The sequence below is a fragment of the Triturus cristatus genome, chromosome 5_1 (genome assembly GCF_964204655.1).
Source record: "Triturus cristatus chromosome 5_1, aTriCri1.1, whole genome shotgun sequence".
Classification (NCBI taxonomy): Eukaryota; Metazoa; Chordata; class Amphibia; order Caudata; family Salamandridae; genus Triturus; species Triturus cristatus.
The window spans coordinates 45,438,286-45,458,494 of NC_140587.1; the positions used below are offsets into that span (position 1 = coordinate 45,438,286).

At 50.7% G+C, this 20,209-nt stretch overlaps 1 protein-coding gene across 2 annotated transcripts in view; it reads left to right on the top strand.

The window, feature by feature from the left end:
• Positions 1–20,209, top strand: part of LOC146830124 (uncharacterized) — a 163,799-nt gene that overhangs the window by 114,250 nt on the left and 29,340 nt on the right. The window contains exon 8 of one of the 2 annotated variants that reach the window (XM_085604352.1): positions 17,818–17,862. The exons of the other annotated variant lie outside the window; for it this stretch is intronic. Coding sequence (XP_085460478.1) covers positions 17,818–17,862 — 45 coding nt within the window. The remainder of the gene's footprint in view (positions 1–17,817; positions 17,863–20,209) is intronic. 2 annotated transcript variants of the gene reach the window in all.

Consider the following 20,209-nt stretch of genomic DNA (forward strand, 5'->3'; position numbering starts at 1 on the left):
CACCGACGAACTCAAGAGCTCCAAGAAGAACTGCCGAGCCCTCGAGCGAGCCTGGCGCAGAGACCCAACACCTGACAACATGACCACCCTCAAGCTCGCAATTCGAAAACACCACCAACTGATCCACACCACCAAGAAAACCGCATTCAAGGAACGACTGGACAACAACGCACACAACAGCAAGGAACTCTTCAACATCGTCAAAGAGCTCTCCAACCCCAATGCCGGAAACAACGACATCACCCCATCACAAGACCTCTGCAACTCCTTCGCCTCCTATTTCCACAACAAGATCGCTGACATACACAACAGCTTCATCACACAGCCAACACACCCCACGACCGCACCTGCACCCCCCACCACCACCCTCCACGCCTGGACTCCGATCAACACCGAAGAAACCTGACGCACGATGAACTCCATCCACTCCGGATCCCCAACCGACCCCTGCCCTCACCACGTCTTCAACAAGGCCGACGCTGTCATCGCACCCCACCTGCGGGACATCATCAACAACTCCTTCGACACCGCTACCTTCCCGGAGAGCTGGAAGCACGCCGAACTCAGCGCTCTACTGAAGAAACCATCAGCGGACCCCACCGAACTCAAAAACTACCGCCCCATCTCGCTCCTCCCGTTTCCGGCCAAAGTCATCGAGAAGACCGTCAACAAGCAGCTGGCCGCCTTCCTCGAGACGAACGGATCCCTCGACCTCTCGCAGTCTGGCTTCCGGGCCAACCACAGCACCGAGACCGCCCTCATCGCAGCCAACGATGACATCCGAGCCCTGCTCGACAACGGGGAAACTGCGGCCCTCATCCTCCTGGACCTCTCCGTGGCATTCGACACTGTCTGCCACCGCACCCTAGTGCAGCGCCTCAGCAACGCCGGAATCCAAGAGAAGGCACTAGAATGGATCATCTCTTTCCTCGCCGGAAGGACACAGAGAGTCCGCCTCCCCCCGTTCAGATCCAAGGCCACCGCAGTCATCTGCGGCGTACCACAAGGATCATCACTCAGCCCCACCCTCTTCAACGTCTACATGAGCCCCCTCGCGGCCATCGCACGCCAACACAACCTCAACATCATCTCTTACGCCAATGACACCCAGCTGATCCTCTCCCTCACCAACGACCCCGCCACCGCCAGAGCCAACCTACACGAAGGGATGACTGACGTAGCCGAGTGGATGATGAACAGCCGCCTGAAACTGAACTCAGACAAGACGGAAGTCCTCATCCTGGGCTCTTCACCCTTTGCCTGGGACGACTCCTGGTGGCCCACCGCCCTGGGCAACGCACCCAAACCTACAGACCACGCACGCAACCTGGGCTTCATCCTGGATTCCTCCCTCTCCATGACCAGACAAGTCAACACCGTCTCCTCGTCGTGCTTCAACATCCTGCGCATGCTACGTAAGATCTTCCGGTGGATCCCCACCGAGACCAGGAAGACGGTCACCCAGGCCCTCGTCACCAGCCGACTGGACTACGGCAACTCCCTCTACGCCGGAACCACTGCCAAACTCCAGAAGAGACTCCAGCGGATCCAGAACGCCTCAGCAAGACTCATCCTCAGCCACATTTCCGGACACCTGAGAGACCTGCACTGGCTCCCGGTCAACAAGAGAATCACCTTCCGTCTCCTCACCCACGCACACAAAGCCCTACACAACCAAGGCCCAAGATACCTCAACAGCCGCCTCAACTTCAACACTGCCACACGCCAGCTTCGATCGACCAGCCACTCCCTCACCGCCGTCCCCCGCATCCGAAGAGCCACCACAGGAGGAAGGTCCTTCTCCTACCTGGCCGCCAAGACCTGGAACTCCCTCCCGACCCACCTCCGCCTGACCCGAGACCACCTCGCCTTCAGGAAGCAGCTCAAGACCTGGCTGTTTGAGCAGTAGCGGACCCCCCTCCCCAAGCGCCTTGAGACCCTCCAGGTGAGTAGTGCGCTATATAAATGCATTGATTGATTGATTGATTGGGACGTAAACGCATTGATCCGATTTACCCAGGGTACCTCAAAGTCCTAACTATTAAGAAACAGCTGTGCAAAACCACAGAACAATACTTCCTCGAGAATACACACTCCGTTGACTCCCCTAGTACTCTATGGAAGGCGTAAAAGACGGTCCTACGAGGACAAGCAATATCTATAATAACATCGCACAAACGTGACAAGGCCCGCCAAGTGTTAGAACTTGAGATAAAGGTCAGCCAGGCTGAAGAAGAACACACCAAAACACTAACCACTGAAACTACACACAGGCTAGATCTGGCTAAACAAGCGTTTAGGGACTGCGCGTGGGAGGAAGCTAAGGAGAGAGTCAGGAAAACACAACATACAATTTACGAGACGGGGGACAAGGCCAGTAAGCTACTGGCATGGCTGGACAAGAAAGAACGCGCCAGTCTGTGGGTGGCCCGTCTGCACCTACCCTCCGGGAAGGAAGTAACGGACCCACAAGAGATAGTGACTGCCTTCGCAAGCCACTACGGCAGTTTACACACCCTCCACTAACGCCACAGTGGCAGAGAATCTAGAATTTCTCAAAGACATACAGTTGCCCACTTTGACACCCAGAGAAGCTGACCCATTAGAAGAGCCATTTACGGCAGAGGAAATCAGTCGCAATTAGGGGTCTCCAATCAGGCAAGGCCCCCGGCCCCAACGGCATTGCCGTAGAAATTTATAAAACAGATGCAGAAAGACTGGGTCCCCACTTACTGAAAATGTATGAAGATAGCCTAGATATAGGAATACTGCCCAAAGACCAAAGGACAGCGACCCTGGTGACGATCCCTAAACCCGGCAAGCCTCCGCAAGAGTGTGCCTCATACCGTCCCATCTCACTCCTCAACGCAGAGGCAAAAATCTTAGCAAAAGTGCTGGCCACTAGGCTACAGCCACACCTCGCGTCCCTGATCCACCCCGATCAGTCGGGGTTTATGCCCGGCCGTAATACGGTAATGAACTTACGAAAGCTCCACGGGGTAATGGCTCGAATGTCTATTATCCGAGAAGATGCAGTCATTCTCTCACTAGATGCCAGCATGGCTTTTGATCGGGTGGTATGGCCCTTTATGTTTGCGGTGCTCCAGCGCTTGGGCTTTGGGCCAAAACTTCCGGGCATGCGGACAACCCCATGCGCATGTTGTGGTCAATGGGCGTATCTCAGAGGACTTCCCTCTGGGGCGTGGGACCGGACAGGGATGTCCTCTGTCCCCGCTCCTATTCGCCCTGGTGCTTGAGCCCTTGGCGGCTTGGGTCCGGGGGCTGCGATGGGCGGAGGGGTGGGAGGACCGCATATCGCTATACGCGGATGATATACTACTATATATGTCCTCCCCCAGCCGCTCCATCAACTGCCTGCTAGATATATGTGCTGCCTATGGCAGGTGTTCAGGATACACGATTAACAGGGCAAAATCGGTTCTGTTTATTCTCCACGGTTCCTCTCCACATCTGCCAAGGGGAGTGTCTATACAACTTGGGACAGATGGCTTCAAATACCTAGGTATCCAAGTTACTCCAGATTCCACTCTCTTTTATGAGCTAAATCTCAGGCCCCCCCTCAGGAGGCTCAAAGACGACATTAAGCATTGGCATACACTACCCCTTACCCTATTGGGCCGTGCAGCTCTTTATAAAATTATGGCTCTCCCGAGATTCCTATACGCCCTGCAAAATACACCCACCCTGGTCCCTGATTCCTATTTCAGGGCAGTTGAGGCAGAGGTGGGACTGCTCCTCTGGGGGGGGGGGAACCCCCCCGCATAGCTCTAGCCAAACTTACCAGGAGCTGGTACGATGGAGGAATAGCCTTGCCCAGTATACGTCAGTACTACTGGGCCTCACAACTTATTATAGTTAACCAATGGCTTCACTCCCCTCTAGACGAGCCGGCTCTCCGGCTCGACCGGCACGCTCTTGGGACTGGGGGACCTCTGGGGGCGCTTGTGTGAAGTTGGCCTGGTATATGATGTTCACTAGTTAAAGTGACCACCTTGTACCATGCCAAGCAACCCTTATGGTGTGGTTGTAAGTCAACCTTTTCGGACTAGCTGCCCTAGTGGTAGCGTAGGCTAAGCAGTCTTTGAGGCTAAACTCGTTAAAGCGTGTTAAGCAGGCTGTTTTACCATATGTAACCCCCTTTTATACCAATGAAAGGACACCACACAGATATATATTCAAAATATATATGTATTTATTACTCAAAGTATCCCCTAGACTCTTTATGAGCACAGGAGCACAAATTGTTAAACAAGAAAGTATTACAATATACAGAAGTTGCACTTTATATGGATGGGCCCTGGTGGCCACTCAAAACCATATACTAAAATAGTGGTATAAGTACCACGAACAGGAAAGGGAAAAGGCCTAGGGCCTCTAGAATCGCTGGGCCTACAAGGAGCTAACTTCAGTTAGTGACCAGGAGGTCCACAGGTCGCGTGTGCAGTGAGGAAAGTTACACGCGTGCTCCCATAGGTTTTCAATGGGTGCGTAAAAGTTCAAAAGTTACTGCTAAAAGGATCTTCTGGATGGACTACGAACTCAAGACTTAAAACACAGACACTAGAGATGTTTCTCTACACTTGGGCACCGGAGTGCCAGCTTTACCTCACCCACAGGAAGCGGGTGCAGAAGAGATGCGGTGGATCCAAGAGTGGATCGGAGTTGTAGAAGACCTGAAAGCAGAGGGGACAGTGTTGACAGTCACTAGCCAGTGACCGGCGTGGCACCAGGTAGGTACCAGGCGATGTCGGGTGCAAACAGGTGATGAGGTGTAGCTTGTCTCTGCAGCCACGTGGTCCCTGAAGGTCGACGACGTCCAGGAGTCGGTTCACGAGCTGTCCCACGCAGGCTCTCGCTGTCGGCGACTCGAAAGAAGCAAACAAGCCTTGGCAAAGGCAGGAGTCGTGGAAAGTAAAGAAAGCTGATTGTTCTGACCAGCAAGGTCAGAGGGGCTGCTCCTTTGGAGAGCAGCTGGGGCCAGTCTGGAGCAACCAGACCAGCATCGTAGATTTCAAGGTTCGTCGCCAAAGTGGCCACTAGCCAACAGGCCAGGGACCGGGCAGGCGCGTCGAGATGCAAAGTGCAGAGGGGCCCCACGCAGATCATGGAGATGCTGGAGGGCTCACCTTTGGTGCAGATGCTGCTCGGATGTTGGGCTTCTCAGGACCCAAAGCACAACTTGGAGGGAGCCTCTGTTGTCGCGCTTGCAGCTTGTCGTCGGTCTTTCAAGATGGCTGGCTCCACGTGTCTCGGTGCCTCCACGGGTTCCTTCTTTTCAGGGACTGTGGATCGGGCGGTGAGAGGTCTGGAGGTCCAGGTCTTGTTGGGCTCTGGGCTCGGGCTCCGGCGGGAGGCGGCGGCAAAGCAGATGTCGAATAGCTGGTTGGTGCTTGCGTTAGCAAGATGGTCACTCCCTGACCATAGGGGAGATTTCCTTCTGTCCTCTGTGCAGCAGAGCGTCGAAGTTCCCGTCTTCTTCTTGTAGTTAAGTTGATTCCAGGATGTCTAAAGTCTTAGGACACAGCTCCTACCTTTAAGCGGATTCTAGGGGCCGGACTACCTGCTAGGTCCCTCCCTAAGGGTGGGACCAGGAAGGGGGGTGGTTACACCCCCAATCCTTTGTCCAGCTCGCCCCAGGTCCGGGGCTGGTGTGCCCCAGGACCGGTTTGAACTGGCATATGCACCGAGGCTCCTTGTGAGCCTCAGGCATGTCTGATTCCATTCAAGCCCTACCTGACCAATACACAAAATCCTGTCTGGGGTGGTGCACGCACCTCCCCTGGCAGGAAACCCTTTGTCCACGTCTCCCAAGCTGGAAGGACTCCCAGCAGTAGGAGGGCAGACTTGTGTCTGTGGTGGCAGCATCCATTTTGTGGAGCTGAGGCTATGTCTGATTTTACCCGGGTTTCAGGTACTGTACATGTCGTGTCCCTCTAGAAGGGTGGAATGCTACCCCCCGTCGCCAGAATTGGCGAGGGGTTAGTATTCCAATTCGTATGACACCTTACTCGACATGTTTTGATAAAGCCAAACCAAAGATAGCATTTAACCGCGAGGTTCATAATGCACTTAAGAGTATATGGTATGACGATATCTGGAAACGGTAGAAGGAAGTTGTTCCGACCACTGCAGACAGGCTCAGCTCATGCCAGAGCACCATCTCACATGGAGCCAAGCACTCTGCCTTCAGGATTGTCAAGGCCTGCCATAGGAGTGACTTATAGGTCTAGCGCCGGGACACCTCCATTGCGAGGTAGCTGTTCGCGCTTTATAAAATGCAGTATTATTATTAACATGCGTCCCATTTAAGGTTAGGTATAGGTATACTACACCTAAGTAAGAGGTGGTTACACCAACTTACCCCAGCTGAGTGATCAGCCAGTTGTGTCAAATTTGTTAGGCCAGGCCAGGGGTGGCATAATACATGCTTCAGCCCCTGGTAGGCCTTAGATACACCAATGCCCTGGGTACCTAGTGTACACTGGTACAGGGGCTCACAGGGTGATCCAATTCCAATTGGTTGTGCACCTAGGGTGCATAGTGTCAATTTAGTTAGAGAGAACAGCAGGCTGGGGGTCTGATTAGCAGGCCCACAGCCTCAATATGTCAAAAACCAGTGAAGCAAAAAGCAAAAATTTGGGGTGACCATAGGATAGCAGACCCTACTCTCCTACACAACCCCCCCCCCAAACGCAGGGACATTAAACTAGCCTTGACCAGTCTCGTCTTCATGTCCTTAGTGGAAGTACCTGGAGAGACCATCTGCATTCCCATGGTCTGTACTTGGCCGGTGCTCCACTGTAAAGTCCATCCCCTGTAGGGAAATGGACCACCTAAGCAGTTTGGGGTTTTCACCCTTCATCTGATTTAGCCACAAGAGGGGCTTATGGTCGGTCTGAATCTTGAAGTGCGTGCCAAACAAGTATGGCCTCAGCTTCTTCAGGGCCCACACCACAGCAAAGGCCTCCCTCTCAATAGCTGACCAATTCTTCTCTCTGGGGGTCAACCTTCTGCTAATAAAAGCAATGGGTTGGTCTTGACCATCCACATTAAGTTGTGACAGCACAGCTCCCACACCCAACTCAGAAGCATCTGTTTGGACAATAAACTCTTTGGAGTAGTCAGGACTTTTCAGGATAGGTGCAGAGCACATGGCCTTCTTCAGGTCATCAAATGCCTTTTGACAGCTTACTGTCCACTGAACCTTTTTGGGCATCTTCTTGGATGTCAGATCATTAAGAGGAGTCACAATGGACCCATAGTTCTTAACAAACTTCCTGTAGTACCCAGTCAAGCCCAAGAAAGCTCGAACTTGAGTCTGGGTGGTTGGAGGAGACCAGTCCTTGATGGATTGTATCTTACTCTCCAGTGGTTGAACTTGGCCTCCACCTACAAGGTGGCCCAAATACACAACCTTACTCTGCCCTATCTGGCACTTAGTAGCCTTGATAGTGAGGCCTGCCTTTTGCAGAGCCTCAAGTACCTTCTTCAGGTGGATCAGGTGATCCTCCCAGGTGGAGCTAAAGACAGCAATGTCATCAAGATATGCTGCACAAAAGTCATCCGACCCAGTAAGGACTTGATTAACCAACCTTTGGAAGGTGGCAGGTGCATTCTTCAGACCAAAGGGCATCACCAAAAATTGATAGTGCCCACCTGGGGTTGAGAATGCTGTTTTGGCCTTGGACTCCTCAGCTAACCTGATTTGCCAATAGCCAGCTGTCAAATCAAATGTGCTCAAAAACTTAGCAGAAGCCAGTTTATCTATGAGCTCATCTGCCATTGGAATAGGATGTGCATCTGTCATAGTGACAGCATTGAGTCCTCTGTAATCCACACAGAACCTCATCTCTCTCTTGCCATCTTTGGTGTGAGGTTTGGGGACCAAAACCACTGGGCTAGCCCAGGGGCTCTCTGAGGGTTCAATGACACCCAATTCCAGCATTTTGTGTACCTCAGCCTTTATACAGTCCCTGACGTGGTCAGGTTGTCTGTAAAGTTTGTTCTTCACAGGCAGACTGTCACCAGTGTCCACCACATGGGTACACCAGTCAGTTTGACTAGGTATCAATGAAAACATATGCTGAAATGATTGTAGAACCTGTCTACATTCAATCTGCTGATGCTCAGTGAGGTTGCCTCCAAGGGTCACTCCTTCAACTGAACCATCTTCAGGGTTCTGAGACAACAAGTCTGGGAGAGGGTCACTCTCTTCCTCCTGTCCCTCATCTGTAGCCATGAGCAAGCCCATGTCTGCCCTGTCAACATATGCTTTTAACCTGTTAACATGGAGTACCCTGTGGGGACTCCTGGGAGTTCCTAGGTCCACCAAGTAGGTAACCTCTCCCTTCTTTTCCAGGATTGTATGGGGTCCAGACCATTTGTCTTGGAGTGCTGCTGGGGCCACTGGCTGCAACACCCATACCTTCTGTCCTGGCTGATACTCAACCAAGACAGCCTTTTGGTCATGCCAAGCTTTCTGTAAGGCCTGGCTTGCCTCAAGGTTTTTGGATGCCTTCTCCATATACTCAGCCATCCTGGAGCGGAGACCAAGTACATAGTCCACTATGTCTTGTTTAGGCTTTTTGAGAGGTAACTCCCATCCTTCCTTCACTAAACACAGTGGGCCTCTCACAGGGTGCCCAAACAACAATTCAAAGGGGCTGTAGCCAACTCCTTTTTGTGGGACCTCTCTGTAAGCAAACAGAAGGCAGGGTAGAAGGATGTCCCATCTTCGCCTGAGCTTTTCAGGTAATCCTTTGATCATACCCTTTAGGGTCTTGTTGAATCTCTCAACAAGCCCATTGCATTGTGGGTGATAAGGAGTGGTGAACTTGTAGTTGACACCACATTCCTTCCACATAGCTGTCAAGTATCCTGACATGAAGTTGGTACCTCTGTCAGAAACCACCTCCTTAGGAAACCCCACTCTGGAGAATACTCCTAGCAGGGCCCTGGCCACAACAGGAGCTGTAGTGGTCCTAAGGGGAATTGCCTCTGGATACCTGGTGGCATGATCCACTACCACCAGTATAAATCTGTGCCCAGATGCAGTGGGAGGATCCATGGGACCCACTATATCTATTCCCACTCTTTCAAAGGGGACCCCCACCACAGGTAGTGGTATGAGGGGGGCGTTTGTTGTGCCACCTGATTTGCCACTGGCTTGGCAGGTTACACAGGAGCGACAAAACTCCTTTGTATCTTCACTCATGTGAGGCCAGTGAAAGTGAGGGACAAGCCTGTCCCAAGTCTTGTTCTGGCCTAAGTGTCCTGCTATAGGAATATCATGGGCCAAGGTAAGAAGGAAGCCCTTACATTGCAGAGGTATAACCAACCTCCTGGTTGCACCAGGTTTTGGGTCTCTAGCCTCTGAATAAAGGAGCCCATCATCCCAAAACACTTTATGGGTACCTTGAGCATTCCCAGCAGCCTCAGCAGCAGCCAGCTGTCTGAGGGGTTCAAGAGATGGACAGGTTAACTGAGCCTGCCCCAAGTCAGCCCTGGAAGGTCCCCCTGTCCCCAGAAACTCAACCTGATCAGGTTCAAGCTCTTCAGGGACAGTTCCTTCAGGGTTCTCTAGATCATCTTCCTGGGAAGGCTGATCATCACTTGGAGGCAGGGGGGAAGGCACAGCCTTAACCCTCCTGTTCTTCTTCTTGGTAGGTGCTTGGTCCATTGTTCCAGGATCCAAGACCTGAGGTTCAGTGAGGCACTTTTTGGCCTGTGACCTGGTCACAGCAAGGACATGTGGTGATATACCTAACATCTCTGCATGTGTCCTGTACTCCACTTCTGACCATAGAGAACTCTCTAGGTCATTGCCCAACAAACATTCTACTGGGAGGTCTGCACTAACCACAACCCTTTTGAGGCCAGTTACCCCTCCCCATGAGAAGTTAACAACTGCCACACTATGTGAAGTAGTGGCATTGCTGGCATTGGTCACCAGGTAATTCTCACCTGGTATGTACCGTCCAGGGTCCACCAAGCCTGGTGTCACCATAGTGACACTGGCACATGTGTCCCTGTAGGCTTGAGCCACTTTTTCATTTATTAAAGGAGTCTGTCTGTACTTGCCCAGGTTACTGGGGCTCACAGTCAGGGACAAATCCATGTCCCCATCACAGATCAAGACTGCCTGTGTCAGGGTTCTGTCTAAGTCAGAATCTCATTCAGTTCCCATAGTGATCCCCACTACACCCTTCGTCTGGGGACCAACACTGCTAACAGTAGTACTGGGAGCAGGTGCCTTAGTGGCAACAGTGTTGGGGGCTCCACCCTTCTTACAATCACTAGTCCAGTGAGTTGTATTCTTGCAAGATTTGCACCAGGGGTTCTTTGGACCTTCTTTCTTCTTCCCTTTAGGTTGGGACCCACCCTCGTTAGTACTAGTTTGGGGCCCTGTTGAAGACTTCTGGTCTTTAGATTTCTGATCTCCACCCTTTTGGTCTGTTTTCTTCTGCTCACCCCCTTGGCCCTGGTTCTGGTTCTTTTGCTTAACCCTGGTTCTGACCCATTTGTCTGCCTTCTTTCCCAATTCTTGGGGAGAGGTCAGATCTGAGTCAACCAAGTGTTGATGCAGTTGCTGGTTCTGACAGTTATTTAAAATCTGTTCTCTCATCATCAAATTGTACAATCCTGTATAATCAGATACCTTACTTCCCAGCAACCAACCCTCCAAAGCCTTAGTGGCACATTCAATGTATTCAGACCAGTCCTGAGTCTGTGTCTTCTGGGTATCTCTGAACATTAACCTGTACTGTTCAGTGGTTAAGCCTGACCCATCAACTAGGACACTCTTCAGGGCTCTGTAGTTTCTGACATCCTCCTCCCTAACAGTGAGGAGTCTATCTCTGCCTCTTCCTTCAAAGGAGAGCCATAAGATTGCTGCCCACTGGTCTTCAGGAACCTGCTGCACTTTGCAGGCTCTCTCAAGAGCAGTCATCCACTTGTGGATATCATCCCCACTTTTGTAGGGGGGCACAACCTTGGACAGGTTCCTATTGTCAAAGACCCTATCTTTGTCCTTAGGGACAATGCTGCCACCAGTGGGTATAGACCCACTCTCTCTAGGTTGCCTAGCCTTACTCAGTTTCTCTTCCATCAGAGCTACTTCTAGCTCCTGTCTCCTGATTCTCAGCTGAGCTTCCTTCATTCTGGCCTCATGCTCCCTCCTCTGAGGGCTGGTCATCCCCCTTCTGGAGCGACCTTGAGAGCCTCTAGAGGCATGAGAAGCATTGGAGTCACCTGAGTGATTCCTCTGCCTCCCAAACCCCTGGTTAAGTCCACTAGGGAGATCCAATGGGGTGATCCCATTGTCAGTCCCCAGTAGCCTTAAGTTAGCTGGGCCACGTATAACACTTGGCACTGGGCTGGTTCTCCCTTCATCCCCACTACCCTCTGTATCAGTACCCATATCACTTTCATCCTCTGTAGTATGATTCTCATCTAAGGGGTGACTATTGGAAAGGGGTACCTCAGTGGCATCTTCAGAAGGGGGGCCTCCTGTCCCAGTCCCTAAGGGGCCTAACTGGGAGGCTTTCTTGAGAGCTCTCTGATCTTCATCAGCTTGTAAGAGTTCTCTGAGTTCAGCAGAGGTAGGGTTCTTGGGCTGTTTAAGGCCCCTGATATTTGCCAACTGCCTGAGCTCATTTTGGTTTAGGGTAGCAAAGATGGATGGTGCCCTCTGGGGGTCACTCTCAACAGAGATGGGTACATTGGACCCCTCTGCCCCAGCCATTGCTCTTAAGTGTGGGTGGATGTGTTGCAACTACCTACACTTGGGTTTTCCCAGGGTGTGCTACTCCCTTTGCTCTACAACAACTAAGTTCAGTAGAACTTAAGTATATCTAATCTTGTTTTATATGTACCTAAAGGTACCTGTATGATCTTTCAATTGGTAACAAAGAGATTACAGAGGTAAAACACAGCAAGCTCAAATCCCACCGCTGCCACCAATGTGAGAAGTTGGCCTGGTATATGATGTTCACTAGTTAAAGTGACCACCTTGTACCATGCCAAGCAACCCTTATGGTGTGGTTGTAAGTCAACCTTTTCGGACTAGCTGCCCTATTGGTAGCGTAGGCTAAGCAGTCTTTGAGGCTAAACTCGTTAAAGCGTGTTAAGCAGGCTGTTTTACCATATGTAACCCCCTTTTATACCAATGAAAGGACACCACACAGATATATATTCAAAATATATATGTATTTATTACTCAAAGTATCCCCTAGACTCTTTATGAGCACAGGAGCACAAATCGTTAAACAAGAAAGTATTACAATATACAGAAGTTGCACTTTATATGGATGGGCCCTGGTGGCCACTCAAACCATATACTAAAATAGTGGTATAAGTACCACGAACAGGAAAGGGAAAAGGCCTAGGGCCTCTAGAATCACTGGGCCTACAAGGAGCTAACTTCAGTTAGTGACCAGGAGGTCCACGGGTCGCGTGTGCAGTGAGGAAAGTTACACACGTGCTCCCATAGGTTTTCAATGGGTGCGTAAAAGTTCAAAAGTTACTGCTAAAAGGATCTTCTGGATGGACTACGAACTCAAGACTTAAAACACAGACACTAGAGATGTTTCTTTACAGTTGGGCACCGGAGTGCCAGCTTTACCTCACCCACAGGAAGCGGGTGCATAGGTCTCGAAGTGCGTCGGGTTTCGTCTATCGATTCAATGGAGCCTGATGACAAAGATGCTGCAGGCGGTCGGTCCAGAAGAGATGCGGTGGATCCAAGAGTGGATCGGAGTTGTAGAAGACCTGAAAGCAGAGGGGACAGTGTTCACAGTCACTAGCCAGTGACCGGCGTGGCACCAGGTAGGTACCAGGCGATGTCGGGTGCAAACAGGTGATGAGGTGTAGCTTGTCTCTGCAGCCACGTGGTCCCTGAAGGTCGACGACGTCCAGGAGTCGGTTCACGAGCTGTCCCACGCAGGCTCTCGCTGTCGGCGGTGTCGGCGACTCGAAAGAAACAAACAAGCCTTGGTAAAGGCAGGAGTCGTGGAAAGTAAAGAAAGCTGATTGTTCTGACCAGCAAGGTCAGAGGGGCTGCTCCTTTGGAGAGCAGCTGGGGCTAGTCTGGAGCAACCAGACCAGCATCGTAGATTTCAAGGTTCGTCGCCAAAGTGGCCACTAGCCAACGGGCCAGGGACCGGGCAGGCGCGTCGAGATGCAAAATGCAGAGGGGCCCCACGCAGATCGTGGAGATGCTGGAGGGCTCACCTTTGGTGCAGATGCTGCTCGGATGTTGGGCTTCTCAGGACCTAAAGCACAACTTGGAGGGAGCCTCTGTTGTCGCGCTTGCAGCTTGTCGTCGGTCTTTCAAGATGGCTGGCTCCACGTGTCTCGGTGCCTCCACGGGTTCCTTCTTTTCAGGGACTGTGGATTGGGCGGTGAGAGGTCTGGAGGTCCAGGTCTTGTCGGGCTCTGGGCTCGGGCTCTGGCGGGAGGCGGCGGCAAAGCAGACGTCGAATAGCTGGTTGGTGCTTGCGTTAGAAAGTTGGTCACTCCCTGACCATAGGGGAGATTTCCTTCTGTCCTCTGTGCAGCAGAGCGTCGAAGTTCCCGTCTTCTTCTTGTAGTTAAGTTGATTCCAGGATGTCTGAAGTCTTAGGACACAGCTCCTACCTTTAAGCGGATTCTAGGGGCCGGACTACCTGCTAGGTCCCTCCCTAAGAGTGGGACCAGGAAGGGGGGTGGTTACACCCCCAATCCTTTGTCCAGCTCGCCCCAGGTCCGGGGCTGGTGTGCCCCAGGACCGGTTTGAACTGGCATATGCACCGAGGCTCCTTGTGAGCCTCAGGCATGTCTGATTCCATTCAAGCCCTACCTGACCAATACACAAAATCCTGTCTGGGGTGATGCACGCACCTCCCCTGATGGGAAACCCTTTGTCCACGTCTCCCAAGCTGGAAGGACTCCCAGCAGCAGGAGGGCAGACTTGTGTCTGTGGTGGCAGCATCCATTTTGTGGAGCTGAGGCTATGTCTGATTTTACCCGGGTTTCAGGTACTGTACATGTCGTGTCCCTCTAGAAGGGTGGAATGCTAACCCCGTCGCCAGAATTGGCGAGGGGTTAGTATTCCAATTCATATGACACCTTACTCGACATGTTTTGATAAAGCCAAACCAAAGATAGCATTTAACCGCGAGGTTCATAATGCACTTAAGAGTATATGGTATGACGATATCTGGAAACGGTAGAAGGAAGTTGTTCCGACCACTGCAGACAGGCTCAGCTCATGCCAGAGCACCATCCCACATGGAACCAAGCACTCTGCCTTCAGGATTGTCAAGGCCTGCCATAGGAGTGACTTATAGGTTAACATGCGTCCCATTTAAGGTTAGGTATAGGTATACTACATCTAAGTAAGAGGTGGTTACACCAACTTACCCCAGCTGAGTGATCAGCCAGTTGTGTCAAATTTGTTAGGCCAGGCCAGGGGTGGCATAATACATGCTTCAGCCCCTGGTAGGCCTTAGATACACCAATGCCCTGGGTACCTAGTGTACACTGGTACAGGGGCTCACAGGGTGATCCAATTCCAATTGGTTATGCACCTAGGGTGCATAGTGTCAATTTAGTTAGAGAGAACAGCAGGCTGGGGGTCTGATTAGCAGGCCCACAGCCTCAATATGTCAAAAACCAGTGAAGCAAAAAGCAAAAATTTGGGGTGACCATAGGATAGCAGACCCTACTCTCCTACAGCGCTGTCTCATAAGAAGAAAAAAGACACATGGGTGGGTCTCACCGCACACACAATACGCACATGGTTCACAGCGCAGCGAGCGCTGGGAGGGGAGGGAGTCATGACACAACTCACACCATTGTGGGACACACCAAAACTCTGTACGCTCCGCAACAGCAAAGGGTTCGTGCAATGGGACCTGATTGGTATCTCTAAAGTTGGGGATCTGTGGAAAAAGGGAGACGTAGTGGCTTTTGCTCACCTACAAACAACATACCAAATGGCAGACACAGAATTATTCCGTTACACGCAAATCAAGCATGCACTTACGAGGGCAATACCCAGAGGCACGGCTCTTCCCGAATCGTCCCCACTTGAGGACTGTCTTCTTACAGACCAACTCACTAAGAGGGCCATTTTCCTCACCTACCGTAAACTTATTAATAATCAAAAAGACCCCACACTAGCTTTGCGGGACAAATGGCGGGCAGATCTTGGAGACATAGATGAACAGGACTGGCAAGAAGCACTTGCGTCCCCGAAGGAGGTGGCGATCCCATCCCGGCTACGGTTGGTGCAGCTGAAGGTCCTACACAGGACATACTACACTAGGGTTATGCTCCATAAGATCGGCCGAGCTGCGACGCCCCTCTGTCTGCGGGGATGTGGGGCACGGGGCACATTCTACCATACATTCTGGGAATGTCCAAACATAACACTCTACTGTGAGGGGGTGATGGACACCATTACCCGGGTGTGTGGCTTTCCGGTTCTACCCGAACCAAAACGGTGCCTCCTCAATATATGGGAACCAACAGACCTCAATCATGCATCACAAGACTGGGCAACTCTGGGGATCATGTTGGCAAAATGCAATATAGCACAACATTGGGGGGTGCCGGCAACCCTACAACAGAGACAATGGTGTCAGGACATGGACAGCTCAATGGTGGCCGAAAGAGCAGTTTTTATACATAGAGGGTGTCCCAAAACGTGGGAACGGGTCTGGGGTAGGTGGAATGTATTTCGTGGTAATATCTGTGCCCCCCCCCACCACCAGACTCAGATCCGGACTCTAGCGATTAATCGGACAGGCCCCATAAGGGGGCATAACAATGGCCGGGACTGAGGTCCAGGAAGATTTACTTTGATACATCCCACTATGTAAGTTACGGCGTTTTGTGACTTTGCAGTGCCTGTGTAAATGACATGCAACAGACTAATACGACTAATGTAATACCTAATGTACCAAGCCAATTTCTTTGTATTGTATTATTTACATATTAATAATAAAATGTTTTTTTTAAAAATAAAAACAAAAAACAAACAAAAAAACACTCTGCTAGCAATCAACCCCTCCAATCACTTCTCAGAATGGATTTACGACCAGTAACTTTACGTCCGCACTCGGGCCGGAAATTCCGGCCCGGAGGCGGGGCTTCTGGGCCGGAGGCGGGGCTTCCGGACCAGAGGTGGAGATTTTGGCCATGGCTAAATCTCCGCCACTGGCCGGAATCCCCACCTCTGGGCCGGAAGCTCCGCCTCCGGCCCGGAAGCCCCGCCTCCGGGCCAGAAGCTCCGCCACCGGGCCGGAAGCTCCGCCTCCGGGCCGAAATTTCCGGCCTGAGTGCGGACGTAAAGTTAGTAGTCGTAAATCCATTCTGTGAATAGCAAAAGTAGTAAGTTTATTCTGTGAATCGCAAAAGTAGTAAGTTCATTCTGTGAATACCAGAAGTAGTAAGTGCATTCTGTGAATACCAAAATGGTACTAAGTTTAGGATTTTGTCTTAAGTTTGTTCTGTGAATCGGGCCCCATGTATTATGTTTTGACTACTGGTCACATATGTTATCCATACACTATATACCTCTTTTGTTTGAAATGATGACCATCATATGCTTGCATACTACCTCATCTCTTTTGTTTAATAACTGTATACTGTAAAGCGCTCTGATACCCTCGTGGGTCACGTTCGCGCTATATAAAACCTTATAAAAATACCTTGAGATCTGAACTACGGGCCCGATTCACAGAACTAACTTAAGACAAAATCCTAAACTTACTACTTTTGGTATTCACAGAAGTTAGGATTTTGTCAAGACAAACTTAAGACAGACTTAAGACAGACTTAAGACAGACTTAAGACAGACTTAAGTTAGGATTTTGTCTTAAATTTGTCTTAGGGGCCAGCAAGTGATACACACATTAACTGAGATGAGGTTGAAAATGCAACCAAAAAATACTAAACAGCAAAAAGCATCAGAACAAGAGGCAGTGGCCTTGCCCTTAGGAGAGAGCACAGGTCAGACCAGCAGTGCAGGTAGGACTGTGTATAGCACCGCCCCCACCTGCTGAGAGCAGCAGGATCTCACTCAGGAGGATCAGGGACTGAAGTCTACTAAACAAGAGCAGCTAAAGCCAGAATTGGCTTCAATAACACGAGTTGGCATTATCGAGTCAACCAAAAATGAGACCGGTGTTCTGTGATGTCTGCATTGTGCGACTGGTGCAGCCAGGCTCCAAACGCACAGAAATGAACACTAATTGCCAGAGAAGAACCCTGCCACTAAGCCCTCTGGGAGGAAACATAGAGGAGGAACAGCACCAGAGCAGGACCTATGGCACCAAGTGACTGCATGACTGCAAGGTCACCGAGGAGCACCTCCCTTGAGAGGTATAAACACCTAAGCACAGGAAAGGATGAAACAGGTAGTGAACCACATCACACCACACATCCCAGAATGTCACCTGTAGCTTGTGTTACTTTTAGAAGCTGGTTGTTTTTTTCCTGTCTTCAGTCATTGCTTGTTAACCATCTGTTGCATTAACAATGAAGGTTGCTTAAAAAATGTACAGTAAACTGTGATCAAGGTCAGAGGTCATGTGATGCTCCTTTTGATGTACACGTGAGGGAGGAGTCTAATGGGATGTGAACCATAATATTTTGGTGAGTTGAAGCAGCTTGATACAGGGGTCTGAGAGTCTTCTTGGCACTACCATTGCACTAGGATTGGTCATTCACTGTGGCTGCTGCTCATGAGGGTGGGCTGCGGGAAAGAGATTAGGCATATGTGGAGTGACCAGATCTTTCCTTTGTTTTTAGATGTGGACATTGATGTGGACTCAGAGGAGTCCTTCACATCTCCAGGTGAGTCCAGAAGGACGGCAACCTCAGGTCTTGCTTTATACTTTTGCATCTTGCTTCTTACTCGGCCATCTTGGGCTCTGCTTCTCACCCATAATAAGTGTCATAAATCAGTTACGTGTGGGTTTTGCGCAAACAATTTTTGATGTTGGTTAAATTACAGAATTAGTGCAATTGTTTCACAAAGGAAGTGATTCGATCTTAAACACTTCATATCAAAATCAGCAAGGCCCAACAAAGGTACGTTCATTAAAAAACACAACCAGGATCAAATATTGGGCCGAGCTGCAGTCTGTTTGCTATCTCTACTGCTGTTCAGAGGGTTCTACGGTGCCTCGCGTCTCACTCACTGGGCCCGATTCTCAAAGAGCCTCTGCACTCGTGGCGGATGCTATTCATGGCGGGAAGTCCGCACTGTAGTTTCTCATTGCAGAGATCCCACCACGAGTGCAGAAATCCCGCCATGAATGCGGAAGCTCTTTCTCCACACTTGTAGCGACGGCTCCGCAGTCGTGGCAGGATCTCCGCACAGCAGTTTCTCATTGCAGAGATCCCACTACAAGTGTGGAAATCCCACCATTACTGCGGAAGCTCTTTCTCCACACTTGTAGCGACGGCTCCGCAGTCGTGGCAGGATCTCCGCACAGCAGTTTCTCATTGCAGAGATCCCACTACAAGTGTGGAAATCCCACCATTACTGCGGAGGCTCAGCCTCCACACTCGTGGCGGAGGTTGCGCAGTCATGGCGGGAACTTTGCACTGCAATGTCTCATTTCAGAGATCCCACCACGTGTGTGGAAATCTTGCCACAATTGCTGAGGCTCGGGCTCCTCCCTCGTGGTGTAGGCTCCGCAGTCGTGGCGGGATTGCTGCACTGCAGTTTCTCATTGCAAAGATCCCACCATGTGTGTGGAAATCCTGTCACAACTGCGGAGGCTCAGGCTCCTCCATTGTGGCAAAGGCTCCGCAGTTGTGGCAGGATCTCCACAATGCAGTTTCTCATTGCAGAGATCCCCCCGTGTGTGAAGATCCCGCCATGAATGTGGAGCCTCCACCACGACCGCAGAGGCTCTTTGTGAATCGGGCCTAAAGAACTTAGGGGCAGATTTACAAGCCTCTTGCGACACTTTTGAGCTACTTTTAACATGGGAAAAGTGACGCAAAAGTGGCGCAAGGGGCTTGTCAATCTGCCCCTTAAACTGTACAGTCAACGAAGAAGCAAGTGGTGTGATGGTGAGGTGACATAAGTAAGCAGCAGGCCTTTGCCATCTGTGCACCCAGGGCCCAGAACAACATCCCGGGATCCATCAGGACCGCCCCAGCGCTGCTCCAATCTAGCCTTTGTGGCTTTCGGATGGTGCTATGCAAATACCATGTACATACATAACACATACAAACATACATCCATACAAATCAGAATGTCTGAGGGAGCTGCTAGCAAAATTAGGGTAAGCCAGAGGAGAGAGCATGTGTTGTATAAAAGAGCAGAGAAAGGGAGAAAGGAAAACAGTAGGAAGGGATGGGAAGTGAGGGTGAGAGATGTGGCAAGGAGGTTCCCCCGCTATTGTTGACAGTAAGAGCAATAAAGAGAGAAAGTAAAAAATGCCCTTTACCATAGATCTAATTAATAAATTGAAACTGAAATATTAAGGGTAAAAAGGTAAAAAGAAAGACAAATGATATTGTATAAAGCAAAGCAAAGATGCCGTAAACTATACAGGGTTTAGCAAATGGTGGGAGGAGGTGTGGACCTGAAAAGTGCTAGGAAGCCTGGTCTGTCCCTGCCCTTTTTTTTAAAACCATATTTTATTAATTTTCCAAGATAGAAGCATTGGTTACATACATTGATCTTGTCATTGCATGTGGCAACATGCCCTTGCTCTTCAGCATGCACGGCTAAACACCCCCTGTAACATGTGGACGAATGCTGAGCTCTAGAGTCCGTTGGGTTCATGCAAAGTGTGGCGGTTATGCATCATACTCGATAGTGCCTATCGGCGCTGTTCTAAGTGTGCCTTCCCCTCTCCCTCCCTCGCTGGTATCGCCGGTTGTGGGGAGTCTGTCTCGTTGTCATCTTGTGCACCCATCATCAGTTCAGTCAGTAGCTTTTCCCACGCCCAAGCTCTATCTATTTGGCCAATCCCTCGGCTCGCTTCCCTGAGGAGCAGTCTGCTTTCCGCCCCTGCCCATTTTTTTAGTTCATGTTTCCTGGCCACAATCCGCGGTCCCCCCGGCATCTTCCAATTCCTAGCTATTTCCCTTTTTGCCAGGATGTAGGCCAGGTCTTGGAATTTTCCCGTCACCTTATTTTTGACCATATGCAGAAACCATCCCAAGAGAAAGTGTTGTG